Source organism: Grampus griseus (assembly GCF_964374135.1).
Source record: "Grampus griseus genome assembly, chromosome: 10".
Taxonomy (NCBI): Eukaryota; Metazoa; Chordata; class Mammalia; order Artiodactyla; family Delphinidae; genus Grampus; species Grampus griseus.
In genome coordinates, this window is record NC_139004.1 from 68,920,835 (window position 1) to 68,948,263 (window position 27,429).

The window sequence follows — 27,429 nt, forward strand, 5'->3', positions numbered from 1 at the left end:
AGGACTCTGCACTTTCACTGCTGAGGGCCTGTGTTCAGTCCCTGTCGGGGAACTAAGATCCCACAAACCATGTGGCAAGGCTTAAATAAATAAATAAACTAAAATACAAAACAGAAAGAAAAAAAAAAGCATTCTAGAAGAGCCTCTCATTTGGGTAATATTCCAAATGATGCTTAATGAGGGTTGTGCACCTAGCACCAATTACAGATCATAAATTATACGCTTCGGTATTACAGGGTGCAAGTTATCAGAGTACTTTTCAAAAACTACATAAATTCCTAAGACCTAGCAGAGCCTGCAGGGTGGAAGAAGAGGCATAAAACCTTTCCAGAACTACCTGCTACAGGCTAACTCCTGCAGTCCAAGATCATTTTCTCCCACAGTAATTTTACAGGAATAGAAAAAGAGCATTCTAAATTTTCTGAGGTAAGAAAATGTCTTTCCTTATCTTTTAGGCTTAAAACTATAAGACATGTTTTCTTTTTGAACTACTTATTCCCGCTGGCCCTGGAGGTGACTTCGCCAGCCCACGAGCCCCCCGCAGGTCTCCTCCTCCCTTTAGTTCTCCCACTCAGCATGCAGAGTCTCACCCTCTCATACTCATCCTTGGCTCTGCTTAGCATCTCCAGGATGTCGATGGGCCTGTGGTCACTGCAGCCGTTGGCCTGGCTGGGACTCTGCTTATCCCGAGCTGCTTGCTGGGACCGCCGTGTCTCCTCTTCTACCACGCTACAGGAGGAGAACCAGGTTTTAGAAAGACCTCTTTTGATACAATCTGACCCAAGAACTCTTTTGGTGTCCATCTTCCAAGGATACAGGAAGAATGCCACATGGTAACATTGTTCTCACAATACAAAACACAGAGCCTCGGTTACCCCATCCCAGGAGTATTCAACTACCTACTTCACCACCTCACTCACAACAGTACCAACCAATACATTTAACTGTCAGAAGGCCCAAAATACAGAATTCCTTTCCAGAGTGGGTAGAAGTAGGTACCTTTAAAACTCTACTGAATTATCTCATTCTCTCTCTTTTTTAAAAGTATGTCAAAATCAGTCAAACTAACTGGTGAAGTAAATTTGAAAATGGACAATGCCACCAAGACCAAGGAAGGCTGCACAGTTGAACAACCCCTGGGGAGAGTGTGTATTGATAATGGGGTAGCAAGGAGAAAGATCAGCTTCTTGAAAACGGAGGTCTTGGTGAATCTTCAAAAGTTAACGATAGCACTACAAGCAAACAAAAGATTTCCCTTGTTCTCTCCTTAAAAAAATCACTAAGTGGGTGACTGAGGTTAGGGTGACTGTGGTGATGCTCTTTATTTTGATTGGTGCTGCTTAAACTAATTCTGCACTTGAAAATATATAAAGCATGAAAAGTCAAGGTCTAAGTCGAGGGTTGTGGTCTTCAAATCTATCTGAGGGGTTTCATTTCTTAGGAACATCCTCTCTCACCTGCCACATATTAAAGTCTGAAGCAATTATAGCAAAATGTGAGAAACTGAAAGCTGGGTGGTGAGCACATGGATATTTTATTGTTTCTTATATTTTTCTTCAAGCTTGAAATAAAAGTAATAAATTTTAATGAAGCAACTAGTCTTTTTTTCTTTTAAAGATCCATTCAGGTTTCAATCCCAACTGTAATGAATAGGCCTACCTGCCATGGGGTATTATAGGTACAGCCACAACTTGATAATCATATTAATTGAGAACTTTCAGACAGTGATGATGACAGGCAATAAAACAATTCAGTAGCAAAAGGCTTGTTTTTATGGACTAAGAGGAGTAGGACAACAACAGGCCACCCAGTGTCAGCTTTACTGCTTTAAAACAGCCTGTCCAGGAACTCCCAGTAGTGTGTGTGGGATGGTTCTTTTATTTGAAAATACTGGGTTAAACAATATTAAACAGATTTTTTTTTAAACAGCAAAAACATTCTGAGTTTTTAACATGCTAAAATGTATTATGATTCTCCAAGGATGGGCTTATAGATTTCCCCAAATTTATTTGACCGTAGAATCTTCTCTTGAAGTAGGATTCTTATTTGGAAAACGCTGCTTTAAGGTAATGGTATCATTTCTCTATTTAGATTCTTACAGCTCTTAATAGGATTATTATTTATAAAACAAATGTAGAATCATGGACTTGATGGCAGACTGAAAGAAGACAGGCATGTGATATGAGGATCAGACCAATTAGAATATTGTTTCATTTATATCCATACTGGTAATCAACTCTTGGGAAAGAAATACTGTATTGTGACAACTGTGAGGCCTGTTGCAAAGGAAAAAAAGACTGCAGAGATCTACATTGGTTATTTCTTGATGGTAGATTACAAGCAATTTCACTTTCTTTTTTTGTACTTCTCTTCATTTTCCATAATTAACAGGCACTCTTTTAATAATCGGAAAAAAGAGTACTATTAAAAATGACTAATTAGTTAATACTCAGTTATAGGCCACATCAGCCTGAATCCACCTTCTTGCTCTCCTACATAGCTTCTCAGTTCTTAGTAACACCTTTCGGAATAAATCAATTTTTTACTTGAAGAATTTTTATTATATTGTGGCTGTCAAAACAGTGATAAGAACTAGATTTAACAGAATGGGCAATAATGGGCACTTTTATTTAGATGCACAATATGCCCAAAAGAATTTTACCTGTATTTCTGGTTAAGAGAGGTGATATTCTAAAATATGTAGCAAATAGAGGCTGTATGCAGGCAAAGTTAGAGCAAAGAAGGATAAAGTAACCTTTTTATCTTTGGTGACCAGAACACCATTTATCACAAAGTTAATGTTAACATTAGGTATTCTCTTCAGCCATAAATAGGCCAGACACTTGAAAACTCACTATCAACAGTTTCATGAGGGCATTCACTAATCAGTTTCAATACCACCCCTGCTTCTAGTAAAACAAGCTTAAAGCTTAAGCAAATGTCCCTCTTTTGGGCATTTCTAGTGAAGGAACCCTGAATGTCCTTCTTTTTTCTTTCTGCTTCCTGTTTCTACTTTCTCATCTTATTTCTAGGCTCAATACAATAGTTTCAGATAGGCCTTCAGTCTTCTGCTTTATCTACATTCTGAAGCCTTGCCTTAGGTGTACCACCTGCCCTGAGAGAGAAGAAAGCTCAAAATGGTTTCCTGCAAATAGCTGTTAGTTCTGCAAGAGCCAGGTTCTCTCACTTTGGGCCCAAAAGCTCTCAATCTGCAGGAGAAAGTCTATATATTAATATATTCCAAAGCATAGATATTTAAGAAAAATATTCTGGATTTCAGGACAACCAAGAATCAACAAATCTTTGTCTTCTAAGTTATCAGAAGCTGCCTCTGCTGTCACTTTCAGAACTACAAAATAGTCAAATAAATGGGTTTGTAAAAAAAAGTTTATCTTTTTTTTTTTTTTAGAGAAAAGTTGTTCTAAAAAGAAAGTCTGGTTCTAGAGAGCCAACAACACATTTTCAAATGAATGACACAAGTTCATAAGGAACAATGTCCTTGGGGTGCACACAGTAATAAACATGGCCTGCCAGTGGCTCATAGCTACAGCAAACAAAGCAGGAAGCAGATAAACATCCAATTGAGACATGTTAGCAGTCCTGGACTAAAACGTGGCCTTAGCCATGTGCACTTCTTTTAAAATGCAAATATACCTGGAACTGAGATTTTGGGCCTAATTATTTACACTTTTACAAGAATTAGTTTAAAATTAGACTGTTAAAAAGAAAATTAAGACTGTTTTCCCCCAGGCATGTAGGTAAAAACCTTGCAGGAGAGCAAAGGGAATTTTGATTTGACAGAGGGGAAAGAGAGGTCTGCATTTCTGAGGAGATTCAGGCAAAAATTGCAAAGGAAATATAAGTGCACCAGAACTTGCCACCCACTGCATCAGTTTGTCCAGAGCTCTGTAGCACCTCAGGCCCCTCCAGCACCTAAGTGTCTTGGGCTCCCAGAAACCAGAATGGCAATACCAGCAATACAGATAAGCCACATGAGGGGTGGCTTCTGTGGGCCAGTCTGAGAAAGGTCGATGAACCATCCCTCAGAACATCAATCCAATGAAAATTACTTTCCAAATTCCAAGATTCTGGTTTATAAGAACTCTCCTGGAACATAATCCATTAGAGGATTGGGGACTACTAAACCTAGAATCTGTGTCAAAAATAAGTTCTCTTAAAGGAAGTAGCCACGGATGTGTGCAGAAGTTCTCTATCAGTTACTGAACACAGTTCTATCTGCTACAGTGGATATCTGGAGAGAACCTAAGTCAGATCCACTGCATGTGCTGGTTAGGCTGTGCACTGGATATAGAGGATACCCTCTGGAGCTAGGCAGTTCATATGGCTCTAACCACATGTTTAACAGTTAAATTATGATCTGTCTGCAGGACTGAATACAATGCAGTCATTATAAATACTAGAATGCCCTGGAAAAATGCTGTTGACATGAAAAGTAGGATGTACAGTATGATCTTACTTTTGTAAGTGTAAAGAAAAAAGTGTTGCTTGCCATTCCAGTTCAAGAAACATCAAGCCTATAGCTACTGCAGTTGCCCACAGAGAGTGTGCCCTGAGAGGAATTCAGAATGGAGAAAAACAGGAAACATTCTGTGCTTTGGATATACTGGTCCTTAGATTAAGATGCATATCTAAGGAATCATTTCAATGACCCCAGATTCTTGCATCTTCTCATACATAGAAAAGCACTAAAATCATCAACTTGAGATGTCTGTTCTTTGCTATTGGCAGTAATCTTTTGATGCTTGACTACATGTTTTTCTCAGCAAAAAAGTTCATATATCCTCATTCTTTTGGCATTCCATTCTCTAGCTCCTTTTTTTTTTTTTAATTAAAGTATTTTAAAATTCTTGTTACTATTGCTGAGGGTCATATTTTGAATTCTTTTTTTTCTTACCTTTTTGGTTTAAAAACAAAGTAGTCTTTAGCTGGTTTCAATTATGTAAATATATTTTTTCCTATGGTATTTTCCTCTTGGTGGTAACATCTTAAGTAGATGTTTTTTTCTGATGTATATATATTAAAAAAAAGTTCATATATATCCTGGCTCCTCCTTTACCTCCTGGGAGCAGTTCCTCAGAGCTCTCTGAGAGGCTATCTCCCAGGCTATAGTGCTCAGTAAGGTCACTGAATAAAAATTAACTCACAACTTTTATGTTGTGCATTGTTCTCTCAGTGGACGTAAGAAACAATCACACACATCAACCCAAGGTACACGTAAAGAAAAAGACTGGAATCAAACAGACAAAAACGGTAATGCTAGTAAGTAGTAGGATTATAGATAATTTTAGATTTCTTTAAGCTTGGCTGCCTTTTTCAAAACTTTGACAATAACAGGAAATCAGGGGAAAATACGAGTTAGTGGACTCCAGTAACAAAGAGAAAGGGGAAAAGTCATTTTTTCATCTCCCATATATCACTAATTAAATCTATGGTGTAAACAGAAATACTTACTCGGCCATGAGTTTGGCTATGCGGTGACAGTCATTCTTGTCATAAAACCAGATACTGTATATTGACACTTGAAAAACAAAGAAAAAAAAATAAGGGGAAATGAGGTTTCAATACTTGGGTAATATGTAAGTAACATATTATCACCATAAAATGTCACAGAATTTACCATGAGGACCTCAAACTGTTAACAGTTACTCTAAAGAAAAAAAAAGCCTCCCCGCAAACTGTTTAATAATAAAATTATTAATAAAATTAGGACAGCTAAAATATTCAGATGAAAATTGCAAAAATTGTTGGTTTTAGACATCATTACCAGATCTCATCAAGCTTAAGATGCCACTAAAGTACAAGATAAACTATTATTTTATGTATTATCAAGAAAAAAAATGCTGCCAATTAAACTAAGAATTAACATTGATTGTGTGGAAAGGGAACGTTGCCTACCATTCCAGTAAATATCGTATGTTGCCCTAGCCTGCCATCAAGCCATCAGCCACTGCAGCGCCCCCTACCCCCCTATGGTGAGCCCTAAGGCAAATTCAGGATGGAGACAAACAGCAAACATTGTGTGCTCTGGATACTGGCCCTAGATAGTTGCATATCTAAGATGTCTATCTAAGGAATAATTTCAATGGGCCCAGACCTTGCATCTTCCCGTACACACAAAAGCACAAAAATCATTAACTTAAGGTATCTACTTTTTGTGATTAGCAGTAATATTTTGATGTTCAACTACATGTTTTCAGCAAAAACTCCTACATATCCTGGCTCCTCCCTTACCTCTTTGGAGCATTCTTCAGAGTTATCTGAGAAGCTATCTCCTGGGCAATAGTCCTCAGAAAGGTCTCAATAAAATTTAACCTGCAACTTTTAGGTTTCGTTTTTCTTCACTTGATAATTGTAAAATGCTTTCCAAATTGATAGTCAAATGTGGGGAAAAAGGTGTCTTAATCGTTGAAAACCATGTTCCAAAACCAAACACCAGAACCTTTATGAGTCTCTTGAAATTTAAGAATATAAAATTAATACCACATTACAGTAAAAACAAAGCTTTAAAAAACAAACACCAACTCCAGACCCATCCTATGATCGACTCTATTCACACGTGAAATGGAAGTGCCCAGGCTGAGCTCCATATCACACTTCTTTTCCAATCTTTTATTCCCAGTATGGTGATTACCACTAAGAAAGCCCCCACAAAACACTGAATAATAAACAAGCTCCTGCTGTATAGCACAGGGAACTATATTCAATATCCTGGGATAAACCATAATGAAAAAGATAATAAAAAAGAATGTATATATGTATATAGCTGAGTCACACTGCTGTACAGCAGAAATTAACATCGTAAATCAATTATACTTCAATAAAAAAATAAAGAAAAACACTGGTGAATGGATAGATGAACTTTATAAAGATGACTAAATATAAAACTACTGTAAATACTTTTTAAAAAATGTTTATTTATTTCTATTTATTTATTTTTGGCTGCGCTGGGTCTTCCTTTCTGCACACGGGCTTTCTCTAGTTGCGGTGAGCAGGGGCTACTCTTCGTTGCGGTGCACAGGTTTCTCATTGCGGTGGCTTCTCTTGCTGTGGAGCACGGGCTTCAGTAGTTGTGGCACGTGGGCTCAGTAGTTGTGGCTTGCGGGTTCTAGAGTGCAAGCTCAGTAGCTGTGGCGGATGGGCTTAGTTGCTCTGCAGCATGTGGGATATTCCCAGACCAGGGCTCAAACCCTTGTCCCCTGCATTGGCAGGTGGATTCTTAACCACTGCGCTACCAGGTAAGTCCAAAACTACTGTAGATGCTTTTTAAAAAAAATTTATTTTCTTTATTTATTTTTTATTTTTGGCTGTGTTGGGTCTTCGTTGCTGCACGGGCTTTCTCTAGTTGTGGTGAGCGGGGGCTACTCTTTGATGCGGTGCGTGGCCTTCTCATTGCGGTAGCTTCTCTTGTTGAGGAGCACAGGGCTTCAGTAGTTGTGGCACGTGGGCTCAGTAGTTGTGGTGCATGGGCTTAGTTGCTCCGTGGCATGTGGGATCTTCCCAGACCAGGGCTCGAACCTGTGTGCCCTGCATTGGCAGGTGGATTCTTAACCACTGCACCACCAGGGAAGCCCCAGATACTTTTTGAATTTATTTTTTTACTTGAACTTTTAATTTTTATACAATTTTTAAAGGTTACTTTCCATTTACAGTTATTACAAAATTTTGGCTGTATTCTCTGTGTCGTACATATAAATACTTTCTGGATAAGGTAGATATACTGAACACATAAGTCAAAATAAACATAGCGATAGGCATGGCTCATTGCTATAATGTGCACCCTCTGTGACACAGCACATCCCAGGTTGCACCCCCTTTCATACTTACTGTGACTCTCTGGCACAGGAAGGGCAGATATGCTTTTATTTTTTAAAATTAAACTTTTAGTTTTGAAATAATTGTAGCTTAACATGCAACTGCAAAAAATAAACAGAGATCCTGTGTGCCCTTTGTTTGTTCCAGTGGTAACATTTTGTAAAACTATAACATAATATCACAGCCAGACTACTGACATTGATAAAATCAAGATACAGAACATTTTGGGACTTCCCTGGTGGCCAGTGGTTAAGACTCTGCCCTCCCAATGCAGGGGGCCCAGGTTCGATCCCTGGTCAGGGAACTAGATCCCACATGCATGCCACAACTAAGAGTTCACATGCCACAACTAAGGAGCCTGGAAGCCACAACTAAGAAGCCCACCTGCTGCAACTAAGACCCAGCAAAACCAAATAAATATTTTAAAAATATATATTAAAAAAAAAGATACAGAACATTTCTGTAACCACAGGGATCCCTGTTGCCCTTTTATTGCCACAGCCATCTCCGTTGATACCCCTCCCCCATCTCTGACCCCTGACAAGCACACTAATCTGTTCTCCATTTCTATAACGTTGCCATTTCAAGAATGTATTATAAATGGAAACATAGAGGATGCAACTTTTTGCAACTGACTTTTCTGTCTCAACATAATTCTCTGGATATTCATCTAAGTTGTTGCTTGCATCAATAGTTTGTTCCCATTTTTTGCTGAATAGTATTTCATGGTATGGATGTACTAGTTGATTTAACCATTTGTCCACTGAAGGACATCTGGAGTGTTTCCAGTTTTTGGCCATTATGCATAAAGCTGCTATGTTCGGGTACAGGTTTTTGTGAACCTAAGTTTTCACTTCTCTGGGTTAAATGTCCAAAAGTACAGTTACTGAGTCACAGTAGTTCCATGTTTTTTAAAGAGAAACTGTTAAACTGCTTTCCAGTTTTACAGTGGATGACACATCTAGTCTCTGTGCATCCTTGCCAGCATTTGTTGTTCTATTTTTACCTTTATGCATTCTGATAGGTGCATAGTGGTAACTCATGGTGGATTTAATTTACATTTTCCTAATGGCTAACGTTACTGAACGTCTTTTCATCTGCCTGTCATCTGTATATCCTCTATAGTCAAATGTCTGTTTATGTCTTTTGACCCATTGGATTGTTTTTTAAACTGTTGAGAGTTCTTCATATATTCAATATACCAGTCCTTTGTCAGACTTGTGGTTTGAAAATATTTTCTCCTTTGTTGTTTTTTTTTCATCCTCTTCACGAGGTCCTTCCAGAGCAAAAGTTTTTAATTCTGACAAGGTGCAATTTATGAGTTTTTCCTTTTATGGATTATGCTTTTGATGTCAAGTCTAAAAACTATTTACTGATCCCTAGATTCAAAATTTTATCCTGGGCTTCCCTGGTGGCACAGTGGTTAAGAATCTGCCTTGCCAATGCAGGGGACAGGTTTCCAGCCCTGGTCCAGGAAGATCCCACATGATGCGGAGCAACTAAGCCCGTGCACCCCAACTACTGAGCCTGCGGTCTAGAGCCCATGAGCCACAACTACTGAAGTCTGAGCGCCTAGAGACTGTGCTCTGCAACAAGAGAAGCCACTGCGATGAGACGCCCATGCACCGCAATGAAGAGTAGGACCTGTTATCTAGAGAATGCCTGCATGCAGCAATGAAGACCCAAAGCAGCCAAAGGTAAAATAAATAAATAAAAATTTTTATCCTGTTTTTTCCCTAAAGGGTTTATAGTTTTACATTTAAGATGGTGATCCATTTTGAAGTTTTTTTGGGGAAAAAAAGGTTTAGGTTAATGTTCTTTTTTTTCTTTTTGGTGCAACTGTTCCAGTATTATTTGTTGAAAATGCTCTCTTCTATTGAGAGATCTTTTGTACCTTTGTCAAATATGAGTTGGGCATATTTGTGTGTGTCTATTTCTGGATTCTTTATTCTGTCCTATTTATTTGTTTATCCCTCTACCAATACCACATCATCTTGATTACTGCAGCTATATATAGGCTTTAATATTGGGAAGAATAATTCCTCCACTTTATGCTTCTTTTTCCAAGATCGTTTTAGCTTCTAGGGTCTGTGTCTTTCCATATAAATTTTAGAATAAGTTTGTCTATGCCTAAAAAAATCCTTGCTGGGATTTTGACAGGACTTGGGAAGAGCTGACATCTTTAGTATGTCAAGTCCTTCAATGCACAGATATAGCACATGTCTCCATTTATTTAGGTTTTGATTTCTTTCATTTTGTAATTTTCAGCACACATACCCTGTATATTTTTTGTTATGTTTACCCTAAGTATTTAATTTTCTTTGTAGAGATTATGAATGGTATTGTTTTTAACTTGGGTTTCCACAGGTTCATTGTTAGTATGTAGAAGTCTGATTGATTTTTGTGTGTTGATCTTGTATCCTCAGACCTTACCAAACTCACTTATTAGTTCTAGGAGTTTATACATAGACAATCATGTCATTTGTGAATAGAGACAGTTTTATTTCTTCTTTTCCAATCTGTAGCCCTCTTCTTTTTTCTTTTTTGCCTTATTGCAGTGGCTAGATCTTCTAGTGCTATGTTGAATAGCAGTGATGACAATGGATATCCTTGTCTTGTTTTCAATCTTAGAAGGAAGACATTCAGCCTTTCACTTATGATATGGTGGATTAGAGTGACTGATTTTTAATATTGAACAAGCTTTGCAGATTTGGAATAAGGCCCATTTGGGCATAATTTATATTTCTTTTCTATATATTGTTGGCTTTGCTAATATTTGGTTAAGGATTTTTTTCATCTAAGTTCATGAGAGATACTGGTTTGTGGTCTTTTTTTTTTTGTACTTTGTCTTGTTTGGGTATTAGAGTAAATACTGGTCTTACACAATCAGTTGAGAAGAGTTCCTTCCCTTTCTGTTTTCTGGAACAAACTGTGTAAAATTAGTGTTAATTCTTCTTTGAATTCTCCAGTAAAACCATCTGGGCCTGAAGATTTCTTTTTTGAGAGCTTTAAAATTATGGATTCAATTTCTTTCATGGCTATAGGACTACTCATGTTATCTATTTTATCTCGGTTGAGTTTTGCAGTTTGTTTTTTTCAAGAAATTGGTCCATTTCTTCTAAGTTGTCAAGTTTATGAGTATAAAGTTGTTAATAGCATTCTCTTATTACAGAGGATGTGTAGTGACATTGTAAGCAGATACGGTAGGAGGTCCCAGGAGAAAGAGAACCAGGCACAGCTTTCTTGACAGAAGAGAAGCCATTTTTGGCCTAAGACATTTTGTGTTCTAAGCCTGGCCATCATGCTTGCCCCTGAACAGGTCCCAGTAACTAATGATCTTAAGGGAACAAAAGAATGCAGAAATAAGCTATTATCAGGCAAGAGAAATAACAATAACAAAGATAACATATCAGTCTTAGACTCCCAGTTCTGTTTCAATGGTAAGACGAGCCTGAAAAGCTCAACCACCAGATCAACTGAAACCTAAGGAATGATGATGTTGACCTTTTCTGACCCTCAATCAACTATAGAAGCTTGGACTCTGTGGACCACTCAAGCCCCTTCATGAATATGCATGTATCCTTAGCTTAAAACTCCCCCAATTTTGCTGTTCAGGGAAACCCTGCTTTGGGAAAGCCCAGTAGTTCTCAATTGCTGCAAGTAATAATAAATCCTTCCGGGTTTCCCTGGTGGTGCAGTGGTTGAGAGTCCGCCTGCCGATGCAGGGGACACGGGTTCGTGCCCCGGTCGGTCCGGGAAGATCCCACATGCCGCGGAGCGGCTGGGCCCGTGAGCCATGGCCACTGAGCCTGCGCATTTGGAGTCTGTGCTCCACAACGGGAGAGGCCACAACAGTGAGAGGCCCGCGTACCGCAAAAAAAAAAAACCCAAAAAACAAAAACAAAAAAAATAAATCCTTCCTTCTACTGATCTTTGGCTTGGTTTTGTCTTTTGGCTCGACACCCACCAAGAGGCAAACCCAGTTTGGGGGTAACAACGTCCACTATTTCATTCCTGATATTGCTAATCTGTGTCGTGTTTTTGCTTTTGTTAGTCATTACTAAAGGTTTATCAATTTTATCGACTTTTTCAAAGAACTTTTTTTTTTTTTTTTGCAGTATGCGGGCCTCTCACTGTTGTGGCCTCTCCTGTTGCTGAGCACAGGCTCCGGATGCACAGGCTCAGCAGCCATGGCTCATGGGCCCAGCTGCTCCGCGGCACGTGGGATCTTCCCAGACCGGGGCACGAACCCGCGTCCCCTGCATCAGCAGGCGGACTCTCAACCACTGCGCCACCAGGGAAGCCCTCAAAGAATCAACTTTTTGTTTCATTGGTTTTTCTCTATTTTCATCTTTTCAATGTCACTGATTTTTCTGTTCTCATCTTTGTTCTTTCCTTACTTCTGTATGCTTTGAGTTATTTTATTTTGTTCTTCTTTTCCTAATTTCTTGAGGTGGGAATTTAGTAGACTCCTAGGCAGTGTTGCTTGAAGGGGTGAGAGAAGTTTCCCATGGCTAGGCCGTCTGGTATGCCTTTAGTGGGGAGCCTCTGACCTTCAGAGATGAAGACTGCTACCCAGGCCAGGCTGGTTGTGATGTGACTCCTCCCCTGCTCCCACCACACCTTCATGAACAGGAGGGAACATATTACCCCAGTGGCCACTTATTGTCAGTAGGGCTTCCAATCCTTCCTGCCAGTTTTGCTGGGCTCACCTGGTATTGTTGACAGGACTCCCATTTGATCTGGGAGAGGAATGAGCCTAACTGGGGCACCCTCCTTTGCTACACTGGAGGTCAAGAAACACCAGGCCTGGGTCCCCTTCTTCTGTTGGGGTGGGAGGGTTGTAAGACAACATGCTGCTGTGTTGTTCTTTGAGTTCTGGGTCCCGCACCAGATCATCTTCCTCTTTCTACTGTTCAGAGTTTTCCTGATTGTCTTTTGTGTTACTTCTGGTTTTTATAGTTGTACTTAACAGGGTAGAAGCAAAGAAAGACAAATCTATGCCATTTTGTTTGGATCATTAGTCTCATTATGTATGCTTACGGATGGAAGACTGAAGCTCATGGAAAGACTACATGACATTAATAAATCAGAGAAAAATAGCCTTATAACTAGAACTCAGGTCTTCTCATTCCTAGGCCAATAATCCTGCTGCTATACACCCAATGCCTCATTAGTTGAAATAATGTAAAATATTTTGTAGAAACAAAAGAGTTAATGGGCTTTAATTATGCTTGAAGACTAAAGCAACACATAAAAGAATAAAGTATAAATAACTGAATAAGTTAAAAATTATACACTAAAAGACTGACAGAATATAAAAAATATAAATGCTAGCACAAGAAACTTTAAATAAATTAAAAATTCTTTTTTATAACTACAATTTGAATTTCATCAATACACATTAACATATATTGATATTACCAATACACATTCATTTAGGAAGCCACTGTTAATAAAAAGCTTTTTTAAAAAAAATTAAGGTATAAACGACATATTATATTAGTTTCAGGTGTACAGTGCAATGATTTGATATTTGTGTATACTGCAAAATAATTACAAGGCCAGTTAACATCCATCAACCATACACAGTTACAAAAAAATTTTTTTTCTTGTGATGAGAACTTTTAAGATCCGCTCTCTTAGCTACATTCAAATATGCAATACAGTACTATTAACCATAGTCACCATGCTGTACATTACATTCACATGACTTATTCATTTTATAACTGGAAATTTGTACCTTTTGACTTCCCTCACCCATTTTACCTACCCACCTCAGGCAACCACAAACCTGTTCTCTATATCTATGATCTCCATTTTTGGTTGATTCCACATATAAGTGGGATCATGTGGTATTATTTTTTCCATCTGACTTATTTCACTTAGCATAATGCCCTCAAAGGCCAACCAAATGGAAGGATTTCATTCTTTTTTATGGCTGAATAACATTCCATTGTGTGTTCAGTTCTCCCAATACCATTTATCAGAGACTGTTCTTTCCCCATTGTGTATTCTTGGCTTCTCTGTCATAAGTTAATCAGCCATACATGCCTAGATTTATTTGTGGGCTCTCTATTCTGTTCCATTGACCTATGTGTGTTTTTATGCCAATACCATACTGTTTTGATTACTACAGCTTTATAATATAGTTTGAAATCAGGGAGGGTAATGCCTCCAGCTTTGTTGTTCTTTCTCAAAATTACTTTGGCTCAGGACTTCCCTGGTGGTCCAGTGGTTAAGAATCCACCTTCCAAAGCAGGGGACATGAGTTCAAGCCCTGGTCAGGGAACTAAGATCCCACGTGCTGCGGGGCAACTAAGCCTGTGTGCTCTGGAGCCTGCGCGCCACAACTAGAGAGCCTGTGTGCTGCAAGGAAAGATCTCACATGCCTAAACTAAAGACGCAATGTAGCCAAATAAATAAATAAATATTAAAAAGAAAAGGGGGCTTCCCTGGTGGCGCAGTGGTTGAGAGTCCGCCTGCCGATGCAGGGGACACGGGTTCGTGCCCCGGTCCGGGGAGATCCCACATGCCACAGAGCGGCTCGGCCCGTGAGCCATGGCCGCTGAGCCTGTGCATCTGGAGCCTGTGCTCCGCAATGGGAGGGGACACAACAGTGAGAGGCCCGTGTACCGCAAAAAAAAAAAAAAAAAAAAAAGATTTCTTTGGCTCTTCAGGGTCTATGTGGTTTCATACAAATATTAGGATTGTTTGTTCTATTTTGGTGAAAAATGTCATTGGAATTTTGACAGGGACTGCAATGAATCTGTAGATTGCTTTGGGTAGTATGGACATTTTAACGCTATTAATTCTTCCAATCCATGAGCATGGGATATCTTTTTTTTCTTTTTATAAATTTATTTATTTATTTATGGCCGCATTGGGTCTTTGTTGCTGTATGCGGGCTTCCTCTAGTTGTGGCGAGCAGGGGGCTACTCTTCGTTGCAGTGTGCGGGCTTCTCACTGCGGTGGCTTCTCTTGTTGCGGAGCACAGATTCTAGGCGTGCAAGCTTCAGTAGTTGTGGCACATGGGCTCAGTAGTGTGGCTCGCGGGCTCTAGAGTGCAGGCTCAGTAGTTGTGGCGCATGAGCTTAGTTGCTCCGCTGCACGTGGGATCTTCCCGGACCAGGGCTCGAACCCGTGTCCCCTGTATTGGCAGGCAGATTCTAAACCACTGTGCCACCAGGGAAGTCCAATGTGTCTTCTTCAATTTCTTTGATTAATGTCATAGTTTTCAGTGTACAATGAAAGCTATTTTAATGGCGAATTTTTTGTTTCACCCTGAATTAAGGTCATTACATTCTATAAAAGACTTCGTGGCCAATCACAACTTTAACAGTTTCTTTTTAATGGAAATAAAAGTTTAATTGGCTTTTTTATTGCCATTGTAGAGTGAGATAAAACACTGATATACAGAGTAAGTGAATGGTTTCATTTTAATCAATAAAGATCATGAACATGGATTTTTTTTTTTCCCTACTCTGGTCACAAGGGGGTTTCTCTGACCCCACATCTGGCCATGCGTCCTACCATGAAGCAGCCCAGGCTTGCTTTTGTTTTCTGAGCCGTCAGCCTGCTGTGAATAGTTCCCTGTGTTTGGAATCCATTTTCATCGCCCCTCTTCTGTTCACAGAACTTCAAAACACTACCAATGCTTCAAACAGAGTTAATATCCTTGAATAATAGATAATTCTGGAATATTTTATATGATGTAAGTTGACAGATTAAACTTACCTTTGACATCCCAATGGAAGAAGCACAGAAGCAACCCTGTTACAGAGGAGATAATTGCTAAGCATTATCTACCACAGGCTCTTAAGTTATGTTCCTTGCAGCTAAGAATTGCTCCAACATAGAGTAAATTGGATTGGGGTTCTGAAAAGACTTCATATATGGCAATCACACACAACTACCTTTCTCTAAATATGCCTCATCTGACCTTGGCTAAAGAACACACAAAATACAAGAGGCCAAATACAAAAGATACCAATATTTCTCTAACAGACAACCCCATACAACTTAGAGTGATGAGAAAAAAGGATGATATGCAGTACATCAGGCTCAGAGAGGAACACACAATATTACTGGGGGCTAAGCAGAGGCACTTAAGTATGTTTTCATAGGGAATTTGCAAACCAAACTCTTAAGAAAGAATTCCATATCAATAATCAAAGTAAGTCCACCCGAGCTGTCAACTTACTTTGACAAATCTTTACTTAAGCCCTACCCCCTTTCCTTTGAAGAAATACACTATAATTTAGAAATAAGATGCACACTTTCCACGCTTGTACATTATCAAGTAAACGGCCAAAAAAGAGCCAAACACTTTCAAAGGCATGCTGCAGAAGAAATAAAGATAAGGAAGCCATAATGATAGCTTAATGGGTAAAGGATAAGAGTCACACTCGATTCTGCCAAAAGCAGACCTGTAGAGGTTCAGACACGCATCAAAGAATCAGCTCTGTCTGCCAACATATCAAATGCTCAGTGCATGCAACTGGCAAGGAGGCCCAGGGAGCTGCCACTAAGCCTGTCACTGTCACTGGTGAGGAAAGACAGACAAGTTCACCAGATAGATAAAACCATGGAAGGCCTTGTCTCTAAACCAAAGCTAAGTATTCTTCCCTCAAGAGAACTTACACTCTAAGGCCCAACACATTTTTGTCAACAATTTGCTTGCTGAAACATCTTGATTAATTATACCACAGAGGATTTAGGGATGTGGCAATACCGTATAATTTTGCTATGGTAAATAATAATGGCATCCTGCTTTATAAGTGGCTTTTATCAATATGAAAGCAAATTATTTAGTTATTGGACACCCATCACATATCACGGCTGTTAACCATTGTCCCAAGTAAGTCATGCTGTTACTTAAGAGTTAGGGGGTGTGACAGGACATTTAAATACCTTTATGTTGTACTTCCATAAAAAATAGCAAAGTGCAGAAAAGTATATTCAAAATTAAACGTTTCCATTGCTTTTCTTTTTTCTTTTTATAACTTAAAAAAATTATTTATTTTATTTTTGGCTGCATTGGGTCTTTGTTGCTATGTGCAGGCTTTCTCTAGCTGCAGTACATGGGCTTCTCACTGCGGCGGCTTCTCTTGTTGCAGAGCACGGGCTCTAGGCACGCGGGCTCAGTACTTGTGGCTCGCAGGCTCTGGAGCACAGGCTCAGTAGTTGTGGCGCATGGGCTTAGTTGCTCTGCGGCATGCGGGATCTTCCCAGATCAGGGCTTGAACCTGTGTCCTCTGCATCAGCAGGCGGATTCTTAACCACTGAGCCACCAGGGAAACTCTCCATTGCTTTTCAAGTGACAGCCCTTTTCTTTTGAAAGTATGAAAAATACAATTGACAAAGATTAAAGTTATTGGATTGTTTAATACTGATAAATTTTAAAAAGCTGAAGGGCAAGACATCCATTTCCCTAGAGAGTCCTGTTTGAAGATCCAGGAGCCAATTATGATTTGATGTTATACCTCATTTTGCTTCTCATCTGCAGTGGCATATGGCACACACAAGATCAAGGAAACCCAAATTAATTTGGAGCCTTTATAAAATCCCTTGAGACTTCTAGAGATTCTGTGAAGTGTCACAGAGCTGGGAATCACTCTCATGCACGTTGTCTTTTTATTCATTTATTATTTAGATCTGATCTACTTTCTAAAGGGATTTGAGGAGGCTGAAGATTTTCTCAGTATGGTGCCAAGCAGAAAAAGGGGTTTGATAAAGCTTTTTGGGGTTGAGTTATAGAATTATTATAAAATTTATGAAGATGACACCCACAAAGATCCCCGAGACCGGGGAACAAAAACAAGAAAACGTACTTTCAACATAACCAAAAATATTTACCCTAGAATGAGAAAGACCCTTCTGATTATAGAAGTACTGTTAAGAATGGAGTAGATGATACAAACACAAGCCTGCCCTGACAAGTGAAAAAGCAAATGCCTTGACAGATCATTTCCTTTAAGACAAGAATAAGCCTGGTGGCTCCTTATCAGTATCAAAAGGTTGGGAAAGAGAGAGAAGAGAAAGTCTCTGAGGTGGGGTAGGGTTTAGAACACACACACACACACACACACACACACACACGAAAAGGGGTATGGAGACAAAGATTGCGGACCTGGGATTACGACTGGAGACTGTGGTAGGTGGCAAACAGGCAGGTGAGGCAATGCTGTGAATCTATAAGTAAGGCTGGTAAGTGTAACTGGGTTATATCAGCAGCTTACCTTTTTTGGACAAAAGAACACACATATTAAAACACCACTGAACACTAACATGGCAGAGAAAGAGCACACCTTCTAAAATTTAAATTATAATGTCCATTTAGTAAACACTGATTAAAAGACTTAGGCCAGGAAATTAAAAATGCTATTTTGCAAGCTCTTTGGTTTGTTTCTAAATTTGGTTCCCCTCTCTAAATTAAATCAAGTCCAAAAATATTTACCAGCAATACTGCTTCCAAAGTCCCTTTTAACACTGTAATTTCAGTATAGGATTCAGACACATGAAATGACCACTGAATGTTTTGGGGGACTAGGAAAATAAACCCCGAAATATCACAACTGATGATTCCTATTTATAAACTTTTTATTCTTTAATGATGGGTGACCCTGAATAAAATAGTGAATCACACTAGGGTTTCACCTCTGCTGTCAGGATCTTTCGCCACTATTGCCAGACAGTACTTGCCACTCCCTAAGGCAGAGCTTCCCCTGAGCTGCAAGTGATTATGGGTGTGCCAAAATGTTGGATTCATCCAACCCCCACTAGTGGTCTATTCATCCCAGTGTCCCACACAAATCCATATTATCATTTTTATGTATCACAAGGGACAACAAAGGGTGGGAAGCATGGCCCTTGGCTTCCATGCAGCCAACTTCCTGTTTCCTGGGCTTCTAAAAATCTACACTTAGGGGTTTGGGAAACAGGTCAGACAGTGGTGTAAGAAAAGGGGGAACTTCTTTTCTCTCCTTTCTCTAACTTCTCTCCTACATGTTTTTCTACCAATTTACTAAGAGATTATCCAAACCAGGGTTGTAAGGCAAATGCCGAAGCGGGTATAAGAGACCTCAGGGTGTGATGGATCAGCGAGGCTCCGGTGAGCAGGCCCTACCCAGCGCTCTGCTGACTGTTAGTGCTTGCAGGAATGCAGGTGCTGTGTGGCCATACATGCCATTTTATCATAACAAGAAAAGGTAGAACTCCAGATGTGTGTGTGTAAAATACCCCAATTTTTTTTTAAATTTTATTTATTTATTTATTTTTGGCTGCGTTGAGTCTCTGTTGCTGAACGCAGGCTTTCTCTAGCTGCAGCGAGCAGGGGCTACTCTTCGTTGCGGTGCGCAGGCTTCTCATTGCAGTGGCTTCTCTTGTTGCAGAGCCCAGGCTCTAGGCACACGGGCTTCAGTAGTTGTGGCTCGTGGGCTCAGTAGTTGTGGTTCGTGGGCTCTAGAGCGCAGGCTCAGTAGTTGTGGTGCACGGGCTTAGTTGCTCTGCGGCATGTGGGATCTTCCCGGACCAGGGCTCGAACCCGTGTCCCCTACATTGGCAGGTGGATTCTTAACTGCTGCACCACCAGGGAAGCCCAAATGCCCTAATTTTTAAAATGTTGGTAGTAAATGCTTATCCTATGCCTTCCTCTAACAAAAAGAAAAAGTTGAGCATGCCTAGAAGCAGTGACTTTGCAAGTAGCTCAGATCTGCCTGGACCCTCCAGGGGACTGAATGTCAGAGGGTTGTCTTGAGGTTTATTCTGCCCACTCCAGAGTGGCTTCAAATCTTCCTGAACAAGTGGTTACTCTGTTTCAATTTTTCACCTCCACAGTGTGCTTCCCTATATTAACACAAGGTGAAAACCTATACAACACATAGTAAGAAGTTTCTGCCACTTAGCTATAAGTAAATGTTGCTTTCCTTTTTGAGTTCTTGAAAGAGAAAACATTAATTACCTAAAAGAAATAAGTGGAGCATACATGGTTAACTTTTTAAATCTTTACAATTAAGATAACACTATAATTAAAAAAAAATTGCTTTTCCCCTGACAACACTACTTTGGGCAGGGCGGGGTGGGGGTGGGAAAGCCAGTAATTAATTAGGCATAATGAAAAGAATCTGCTTTGGAAATTCTGACACATTCACAGGCTCACGAAGTTAACAAGAAGGTACCTGATGGAGCTCTACTAGAATACTAAGTGGTGGCCTATGACAGGAAGCATTAAAGATTTTTGATATGTCTGACCTAACAGTGTCACCAGATCAGCCTTAGAGTCTAAGTCACTGTTTTCATGGTGTTTTTACCTCTTCAATCTACAAAGGTGGCAACAGCAAGGCTCTTTATCTTGGTTCAGAAGGCCAGACTAATGCAGCGCCACAGATCCTTCTTCTTTCACTGATTGCAGAATCATACCAACCACAGCAGCTGCTGCTGATGGGGGAAGACTGCCTGCCTTTCTTCAGGCTAAGTAAGAAGCAGTGTGCTGGATTCAAAGATCACAAAGAATGAACTGTGTAACTTTAAAAACTGTTTATAAATTCCTCTTTCAGTCTCGACGTAGAACTCACATTTTCTGAGTTGACAAATTGTAAACTTCTCTTGCAAGGAAATTTCCTGCACTGTGCTTTAAGTCTGAAGATTTGCGCCAAATGCCAGCAGCCACCTAGCACCTCTACTGTTCCGAGTCTTGCCCTTGAACTGAGAAAGGACAAGCAGAGACCAAGAAACACACACAAACACACACTACAGTATTTCTCCTACTAAAACTTTCCATTTGGCAGCTACATTTTCAACGCTATGGAAATGAATCTCCCTGCTTTTTCTAGTGATCTAATTTTAATTAAAAATGCTCTATATCAAGAGACTGATGCCCGATATAAAGGAAAAGTTACAAGTGAAACGGAAACGAAGGGGTACTTCGCACAGGTTTTTGGAGGTAAGTTCTTAAAAATATTAAATAGCGATAATATTTTTATATTCAATTGTTTTGTTATGGTGATCTGTTGTTGTTGTTAAGCTGGTTACAGAGTGAAGCTTTGTTGATTTTTTTCAAAAGTACTTCTGGATTATAGAAAACATTTTAAAATGAAAAGTGGCATTCAGTGGGAGATCCATGCCTTAAGGTGTTGGGTGGAGGAAACACGGAGTTGTCCTTGTTAAAATGATTATAGTTCAGTAAAAAGATGTCAAGTCTAACATGCACACAAAGTAAGATAATTGCTTCTCTTCTGGCTAAAACCACCACCACCAACTTGTCTAAGGACAGAATAAAGTTAGGTGTGAGAAGAGAAAATCTAGACTGTATACTTCTAATTCATGAATCAGTATTGCTGTTAAAAATGGCCAGGAAAAACAACACGTAAATACCCTCACAATCCCTCTGGTGGATCACATTTTCACTGTAACGAGCTTAATCATTCAAATTGGCAACTGGTAAGTCTCAAATCACAGATCTTAAATCATTAATTTTTACCACTAATTAACAGGGTTCTTTCAGGAATAAATATGCGCAGCATTGGGATTAATATAGTACCATATTTCTTTAAGAATCTTGACCTTTACCAGAAAGGCAGAGGTCTGACATTAAAAGTTCTAACACAATTTAAAGACTTCTGCTTATAATTTTCTAAGAAAATAAAACAGAATCTCAGAACTAGAAACATACATAAAATTCTTTAAAAGTACACAATACTGTTAATCAAAATGATATACCGTGTGGTAAAATGCTTAGCAAAAGATATTTAATAAACATTAATGAATTAAGATGTGCATCTGAATTAAATAATCACCTTGTTTGTTTAAAAACAAAGTAAAGGACAAAATAAATAGTTTTTGCAAAAGAAAATCATTAAATGCTAGAATCGATTTTACAGAGCTTAGTGGTACCACAAACCTTTATCTTAATATTTTCAATTAACAAGGTTATACTGTGAACTGTCTAGCTGTAACAAAGAAAAACCAGTTTCGCTTGCTTTCACTTTTTTGCTGATTCACATGCCAAATTTTGGATTTAAAAAAACTGCTCAGAACCTACCTTACAAAATGGCCTTGGGGCATGTCATAATTAAGTCACACACACACACACACACACACACACACACACACACACACACACAAATAACAGATTCCAGGTTGCCACGTTCACCCTGAGAGATACCCACAGAAGTGGAAATCAAAGCACCCCTGACATTGATCTTGGGGAAAAGAACCTTCTAAGAGAAACATACTTAGTGAGGTATGTTTCTTGTAGCAGGTGCTCACCAAATGCTTGAAGGAAGAGTGGATAATAGAAGCACAATTTCCTCACTGTGGAGATAAATGTCCTGTGATAAGATCAGGAGTGTATAGATCGTATGGATGCTTTTTCAGAGGCCGGTTGCTATGTGGAGAACTACTCTAGTACCATTTACTGAACCTGACAGAACATTCTTCTCAGCATTTTTTAAGATGTGATGGAAGAGATTTTAAACTACTGACCCAGTTATTTTACTGAGTCCATTTATTCCTAAGTTTTGTTACACTGTGTTTTTTCCAGGAAATTGTCCATATAATCCAAGTTTTAAACTTACAGGCAGAAAGTTCTTCATAGCGGTTTCTTATTTTTAAAAAGTTCTTTGCAGTGGTTTCTTATTTTATTCTCTATATTTAGTTGCTCTACATATACAGTATATATTATTACTAGTATTGCCTATTATGCCTCTCCTTACTCTTTTTTTGTTGTTGTCGTTGGATCATCAAGTTATAGGGGAGAGTTTTTTGTTTTGTTGATTTGCTCTACTGTCCTATTGCAATTCCTACTTTCTGCAATTAATTTCTACTCATCTATATTTTCCTTCAACTTAAAGATTTCTTTTTTCCTCTATAACTTTTGTGGCTGGGTAGCCTACATATGGTATTTTTTATAAAATTCTATACAGACTTGAAAAAAATGCAAATTCTTGAACTGCTAGAAGCAGGGTTCTTTATATGTCCATTAGATCAAGCCTAACTGTGTTGTTTAAATATCCCATAACCTTATTAAATTATCTGCCTTATCTGTCAATTACTGAGGTGGCCTGTTTAACTCTCCCATTATAATTATGGATTTTAAACATTTGATATGTAATTCTGACAAATATTAATACAAGGTAATACCAGTCTGGAATTGTTTTATCTTGCAGGTTATTTACTCCTTTTGTCATTATGTGGTAACTTTTATCCCTGATGATGTTTCTTACATTAGAATCTATCATGTGTGATTTACATAGTTACATCAGCCTTGTTTGGTTAATAGTTACCTAACATGTATCATTCTATCCCTTTACTTTCAATCTATCCTGGTTTTTGAGTTTTAAGTTTTTTGAAAACAGCATTTTAGGCAAATTCTGTATCTTTATCCAATCTCAGAATCTCTTTTAACTGGCAAGTACAGTTCACTTAACATTTGTTCTAAATACTGATTTATTTATTTCTGCCATTTTATTATAACTGGGCTATTTCCCATGGTTTCTATTTATGTTTTTCCTATCTTATACTGGCTTAAAATCAAGACATCCTATTTTTTGTTCTACAGTGATTACCCTGAATCTTTTGGGTAATCACTTGACTTAAAAGTCTGTTGTTCATCAGTTTATTTACCCTCTTCTCAGTCTTGGGATGCTTTATGTTTGGAAAGCTTTTATCTTATATTATTGCTGTCTAGTATTTTTGCTTCACTTTTTTTTTTGGTTGGTTTTTTTTTTTTTTTGCGGTATGCGGGCCTCTCACTGCTGTGGCCTCTCCCGTAGCGGAGAACAGGCTCTGGACACGCAGGTTCAGCGGCCATGGCTCACGGGCCTAGCCGCTCCGCGGCATGTGGGATCTTCCCGGACCGGGGCATGAACTCGTGTCCCCTGCATCGGCAGGCGGACTCTCAACCATTGCGCCACCAGGGAAGCCCTGCTTCACCTTTTTAATACCTCTACTCAAACTAGTCATTTTATTGTTTTATACAGTTAATGCTTATTTTGATGTACCTTGTTTTCTTTGCTCATTATGGTTGTTGCTTAAATCTCATTACTTCTGTGTTCAATTTCCTTATTTCTGAACTATAGCCTTTAGAACTGCACTGGTAAAATTAAATTAATTAAACTAAATTAAGAAGTAATTTATAATTAAAAACTCAGTTGTACTAGGCACATTTCAAGTGTTCAATAGCCACATGTGACTAGTGGCTACCATGCTGGACAGTATTGCTTTGGAAGTGTATACAACAAGGGTCTGCGGAGACAACAGTTCTGTTTTTGTTGAAAAATGTCTTTATTTGCTCTCTTGAATTACTGAATTGTTTGTTTTTTCCTCAGTACTCTGCATATATTATTCCCCTGTCTTTCAAATTCAGTAGCTGCAATTAAATATGCTGTCAAACTGGTGCTCTTTGTAAATAATCAATCTCAAGCTTGGTTGCTTCTGTCTTTGCCTTTGATGTTTTACCATCTGTCCAGGTGTGTATTTATTTCTATTTACTTTGCTTGGGGCCTTATTTTACTGCCTAAATCTGAGACTTCTGTCTTTCATGGATTCTGGAAAATTCTCAGTCATAATCTCTTCAAATATTACCTCTCTATATATTTTATCATTCTGAAATTCTTCTCTGTCATATGTTAAACTTTCTAAGACTTTCCTATCCTATCCTCTCTTTCAAATTTTCCATTTTTTCCCTTTCTGGAATGCATCCTGGATAATTTTCTCAGATGTCTCTTCCAGTTCCCCAATTCTCTTTTCAGTTGTTATAAATTCACTGTTGAGTCCAGGTAGAGAGTTTATTTCAGTAACTAAAATTTTAATTTCTAGAAGTTTTACTTGGTTATTTTTCAAATCTACCTATCATTTTATTTTATAATCTACATCGGATATTCATATCCATTAAAGTCTCTATCTGATCATTTCATTACCCAAAGTTTCTGCGAAGGGTTGGCTGTTTGTTTTATCGTAACTTTTACTGACTGAATTATTTCTTTGTATATATAGTAATTTTGGACCACGAGGCTTGTCAATAAGATGCCTGGGCAATCTGGATTAAGAATATTTCTCTCCAGAAAAGTTTTGTATTTGCTTTTGCCAGATGTTCTAGAGTACTCAACAGTTGACGATCAATTTTATGTTAATTTTTTGGCCTGGGTAAGAAATTATACCAAATGAATGATATAACTTGAATCTCAAATCTGCATGAGAGAGCTCATGGTTACAATTTTCAGGGGAGACATTTTCCCTCTAACTCATAGCCTAGACTGAGGTAGATTAGCTTGCCTGTCATCTCCCTAGGTTCGTGGGGATATCTCTGATATCCTTCTAATTTATTAATATATAACTCATTAGGGCACCTGGGTGAACGTTGGTATGTACGTCTCAGCTCCAATGAGCCACCTCGTGAGGGGTCAAGGTCTTGTCTCCTGATCCCATGTAATTATAATGGGGTCCTTATGTTAAGGAACGTTCCCTATCCCCAAGAACCCTTTAACCAGCTGGCAGCTGGTGTCAGCACACAAGCTTCCCACTTTGGCTTTCAGTTTTCACTTTGATGCTGACCCATTAAAATGCCCCCATTCCCTTTCAGGCTATACTATGCATTTAATATTTTATACAGCATTTCTAAGTGTTTATAGGAGGAAGATTTTCTGACATCATATTGCTGGACAGGAGTTTTTCTTTGATGTGCCTATGCCATAACTCCTCGAAATTCAGAGTTCGCAAGAATGGTTTTATAATCCAGTTAGCAAAATGGATTCTGTTCACAAATGAAAACAGAAGATCAGCAGATTGGTAGTAATGCATATGTTTACACAGCAAAAGAATTATGATTTTTCAACTAATCACAGATAAAATGAAAACTATCGTAAGTGTTTTTAAGGGAGATGTGTCCACAGATTAAAACAGCATTACATTATCCTACAAAATTTTAGCCAGGAGGGGGCTGTGTGTTCCAGCACACCATGACCCACTGATCAGAGTTTTAAAAAATTTGTAGCCTCCAAGATTTCTCATCTTTAACATATATTTATATATATTCAACTTATCATACCTCAGGCTGTCTAGTAATTGCCCTTACAACATTTGAATGTAATACTTGTAAAGGTAAACAGAGTTCCCAGCTTGTCATGGTGCTAATCAGAAGGGATGGAAAGAAGCACACTATGGGCCTAGGTTATAAGACAGCCCGTATAATATTAAAGTCTTTATGATTCTTTCACTAATAAGATCATGTGGCTTAAGTCCAAGATGGAGACAAAGTCTATAATATTTTATATTTGTAAGTGCCTGACAAAAAACCTTTACATATATGGTGCTCTCTTAAGATAAGCAGGTCAGATCAGTGGTTTAAGTGATTTATCCAAGGTTACAGTTGGTAAAATGGCAAAGCCTAGAATAGAATTCTTGTCTGCAAACTAAATTCCACGCAGAAGAGTGTTACCATGGCAAAGCCACCCTCAGGGATATCTTCTGCAGCCTTTGTATCTAGAAATCATTTGTAAATTTTAAAAAGGAATTACTAAATGAGAGGCATAAAAATCTAATCTAAAGCTTCCCAAGTGCTTGTTCAGTTCAGGTATGGCATAACAAAAGGGTGTGTTTCTGCATGGATCCATGCTTTAGACCTCTGTTGTCCAATATGGTAGCCACTGGTCTCGTATGGCTATTCAAAGGCAGATTGATTAAATTAAATAAACTTAAAAATAATTTTTTTCTTGGTCACACCAGCCACACTTCAAGTGCTCAACAGTCACATGTGGCTGGCTGGCGATTGCTATATGAGACAGTACCCATATAGAATCTTTCCATCATCATAGAGTTCTGTTGGATAGCACTGCTCTAGAATGTGGATTGATGAAGTAATGTTATTGTTGTAGCAGAGTAGAAAGAACATAGGGTTTGAAGCTCAACAGACCTAGGTTTGACTTCTGCCTGTCACTTATAACCTTTGTGACTCGAGCAAATTTCTTAACTTCTCTGGGACTCTTGTTTCCTCATCTGTAAGTTGGGAATCAGAAATAAGGTGCTGGGAACATCATTTTTGCTTAATAACTACAGAATCTGCAGTCTCCACAACCCTCACTGGGGTCTTGTGGCTGCCCAAAGTCCTTGCACAGTATACAAAAATACACTGCTTCCAAAAGGTTCAAGAGAATCACCAAAGCTAAGCTTCTGGAAGGCATAAGCATTTCCTCTGTAAGATTTTACCTTTCTCTTGGGGTGGTGGGGCTAGGGTGTGTGGGGAGTGTATAAAGAAAACCTAGGGAATTCCCTGGTGGTCCAGTGGTTAGGACTCCGCGCTTTCACTGCTGTGGGCCGGGATTCAATCCCTGGTCGGGGAACTAAGATCCCACAAGCCGCAAAGAATGGCCAAAACAAACAAACAAGAAAAACCACTCAAAAAAATAAATAAATAAAGCAAAACAAACAATTTAGAACTGGAAAAAGTTATAGCTCAATGTTCTCTCAACTCTAAAAACTGATTTAAGTGGAACTAGATCTGAGGGTGTAACTTGAGTAAAATGGGTCAGGTGTCTTGGTGGTATTTTCCAAAAGAAAACAACAGAAGAGCAGCTACAGAATCATGTACAATTACCTGTA

General features: G+C 38.8%; 2 protein-coding genes across 3 annotated transcripts in view; one reads left to right on the forward strand and one right to left on the reverse strand.

Annotated features, from left to right (window-relative positions):
* The window catches only part of DCP1A (decapping mRNA 1A), a 61,134-nt gene that overhangs the window by 25,938 nt on the left and 7,767 nt on the right, over positions 1-27,429 (reverse strand). For both annotated transcript variants that reach the window (XR_014297383.1, XM_082664927.1), the window contains exons 4-5: positions 5,473-5,539; positions 591-729 (exon numbers count right to left, since the gene is read on the reverse strand). Coding sequence is in view for 1 of the 2 variants with exons in the window: in XM_082664927.1 (XP_082521053.1) it covers positions 591-729; positions 5,473-5,539 (206 nt within the window). In the remaining variant the exon portion in view is untranslated. The remainder of the gene's footprint in view (positions 1-590; positions 730-5,472; positions 5,540-27,429) is intronic.
* CACNA1D (calcium voltage-gated channel subunit alpha1 D) overlaps positions 20,644-27,429 on the forward strand; it is a gene marked incomplete at its 5' end in the record, with an annotated part of 447,563 nt that continues 440,777 nt past the window's right edge. Inside the window, one exon of the mRNA XM_082664922.1 lies at positions 20,644-20,776. Within this exon, the coding sequence (XP_082521048.1) occupies positions 20,644-20,776 (133 nt within the window). The remainder of the gene's footprint in view (positions 20,777-27,429) is intronic.